General features: G+C 35.4%; 1 protein-coding gene across 1 annotated transcript in view; it reads right to left on the bottom strand.

Annotated features, from left to right (window-relative positions):
• Window positions 1-1,727: 1,727 nt before the first annotated feature.
• The window catches only part of DNAH5 (dynein axonemal heavy chain 5), a 142,300-nt gene continuing 140,964 nt past the window's right edge, over window positions 1,728-3,063 (bottom strand). The window contains 1 exon segment of the mRNA XM_009287950.1: window positions 1,728-1,879. Coding sequence (XP_009286225.1) covers window positions 1,728-1,879 — 152 coding nt within the window.

Below are 3,063 nucleotides of genomic sequence, written 5' to 3' on the forward strand. Positions count from 1 at the left end.
CTCAGTGTGAATGACTTGCACAAGGACGAAGTATGTGCATCTCCTTCAGAGAGGAAGGTCTTGGTGAAAGTCCACAGCAACTTAGAAGTCCAATGAGCATCTGGAGGATCTCCTGGAAGTCTGAGTATGGTGCTCTATGGTCCAGTAAAGAACAATTCAACCCTCCCATCTTCTATTTATTTATTGCCATGTCTAAATTAAAAATATTTCCTAAAGGAGATTTTCATACATTTAATTTGTTTCACTGAGTTATTTGAAAGAAAAAAGAAAAAAAAAGAATAATTCTAAGATGGAGAAACAATGGAAAGACCTCTACAACTAGAGTTTCAAACAGAATCAATGTTCCACCTACGTTTCATAACTAGTTTGACTGTAGAAATGAATGCTGAAGTCTCCACTAAAATACAAAGACAATTATTCTGTCTTATAATTTATAATTTTTTTAAATTTCTTTAAATACTAGCTTTAGGCAAGAGATATATTTCACACATTTACTTAATAAACTAATTAATGCACCCTTCAAATTCCATGTATTGATTTGACATAAAATTGAAAACAGCCTCTCCATTGCAGCATTTATGTATGACAGATGCACCAGAAATATTGGTTCTTTCTGCTTCCTCTTCTGCAGCACCCGTTATTGTGAATGACTAGTGGACCACTAAGATACATGACCTATTGGACTCAGAAACAAAAATACATTGGTTTTTTGATGATTAAGTAAGTGTGCTTGATGTGTGAAGCCAATAGTGTTCAACTGAATGGAGCTGCTAACATTTCTCTCTTAAGATGAATTCCCACGTGAAAAGTTTCCTCTCTAGCTGAGACACCAAAAAGGCTGCAGCACATAAGTAAAAAAGGAGAAAGAACAAAAAAACCCACACAAACCACAAAACACCAAACCCCACCACAATATATAAAATCACAACATTGCAAAATTAGAGCAGAAACAAAGCTAAAATTGATGTCATAAAACTAACAACCTTGATGAAGATTGACTCAAATCTGGTGTACTAGCACATGAAAAAATACCCAACCATTCTTCTGGAACTATTCTCTTCCTATCCATTACATATTTATAAGTCATGAACCAGATAGTAAGGAATTCTGGCAGCTGTCAAATGCTTTTTTTCCTATGTAACACAATGAAATTGTACTCCAAGTGGTGAAATAGGTGTGCCATTTTTCCAGCCTCACCTTCCTTATTCAGACAGCAAACAAACTAGAAACTATCAGCTAGGAGATAAATCTTGGAACATCATCTTGAGGGATATTAACTAATATGAATGAGCAACTGGGCTGAGCTTTCACAGATACACATACAAAAAAAAAAAAGAAAAAAGCTTTGCATTTAGCTACTTGAAGGTAAGCCCTGATACAAGCATATTTACCACTGAAAAGTAACAACGTTCAAGTCAATTAATCTTTATTCAAGGTAAAATTAAACACACAATAGTGAGATAGGAACACTAAATATTTGTCATGATTTGTCAAGACATCAAAGGAAATACTTCAATCTATTTACCAAACTTAATATTACTCTAAGATTTAGCATTTATAAGCCTATTGTAGGTGTTTATTGAGAACAACTTTCTAAAAATACTATAACCGAGTCTATGCCTTAGAAAATACATTTTTAGAAGTGATCCATTGTATAGCTAACTACATATTGATGTTTACATTTAAAAACAGAAAAGAACTCTTAGAAACCTTTTTTTTTTTTAACATTACTTGACATCACACAGAAGTGCTACCCCACGCAGTACCCAGTGCTCTGGAGGCTGAAGGGTTTTAAGATCCACAGCAGCAATGTAATTCGTATCTGTTCGAATGGTCTTTTTGTAGACTGGACATGAATACAGACGTGGATCTTTTGGAGCTGAGAAGACAGAAGAGACATAAAAAACAATGAAACTAGGTTGAAAAACCAGGGCCCTAAGGGACTGGGCATAAGGCAAATGTAAAATTGAATCGAAGTTCAATAGCACACAGCTCTCCATCACCACCAAAGAAAACTCTTACTTGATTCTCACACTGTTCGCTACTGTGTTATTGCCAGCTGAAGGCCACATGCAGCTTGAAATTCCTGTAGGTTTAAGATCTAACATCAGCACCTAGGAACTGGCTGTAGCAAGAAATGTAAATGGATACTCTAGCGTGATTAGCGTTATTATTAGTTCAATCTGCCCACTGAACATTACTTCTTCCCAATATATTATTAATGAGTCAAAATAAAAAATACCCTATTTTGAACAACCAATTTTGAAATGCATTTAGTATTTCGGAGTATAAATTGTCAACTTCTTCACTGCAGAATTAGAACAGTAGTCTATTTCGTGCTTAATACTTCAGTGTTCATTATCTAGCGTCTTGGCTGCTTTCACAGTGATCACGCCTTTTATAAAAGATCAGCTATACAAAATCCTAGCAAAATAGCATGCAAGCAGGCTTTGCTTTTAGAGGTGGAATGCTTTTCAACAAAAACTTCCAATTCTACATTCAACAGTGGATAGTCCTATCCTATTTTACATGCCTATTCAACAACATTTCCTATTTTATATGCAAAAACCCCCACATTAACTGAAATTATACATTTTCACAAAACAGCACTGTCCTTCAGCCCCCTAAGTTTCCTTTCCATTCTTACAGTCCTTTTCTGCCTCAAAGACAAAACATCTTCTACCACATCACTCCACTTCTTGCTTCTGTTAGCTCAAACACAGCCTTGTCCAGAAAAAAAAATGCATTTTTATAAATATACCCGTTACACATATAAAGTTATCTATAAATACCTTATATAAGATATACATTTTATATATGTTGTGTATACATACTTACGTAAGTTTTTTATATATATAAATTACATTGTTTTTTTGGGATGTGGGAAAAAGGTTATTTGGGTTTAGGTTACAGAGACTACAGAGGTTACAGATTTTATGTACATAAATCACCCTCAGTAAGTTTGCAGACGACACCAAGTTGGGCGGGAGTGTTGATCTGCTCGAGGGTAGGAAGGCTCTGCAGAGGGACCTGGACAGGCTGGATCGATGGGCCCAGGCCAAC

Source organism: Aptenodytes forsteri, unplaced genomic scaffold, assembly GCF_000699145.1.
Source record: "Aptenodytes forsteri isolate BGI_AS27 unplaced genomic scaffold, ASM69914v1 Scaffold27, whole genome shotgun sequence".
NCBI lineage: Eukaryota > Metazoa > Chordata > Aves > Sphenisciformes > Spheniscidae > Aptenodytes > Aptenodytes forsteri.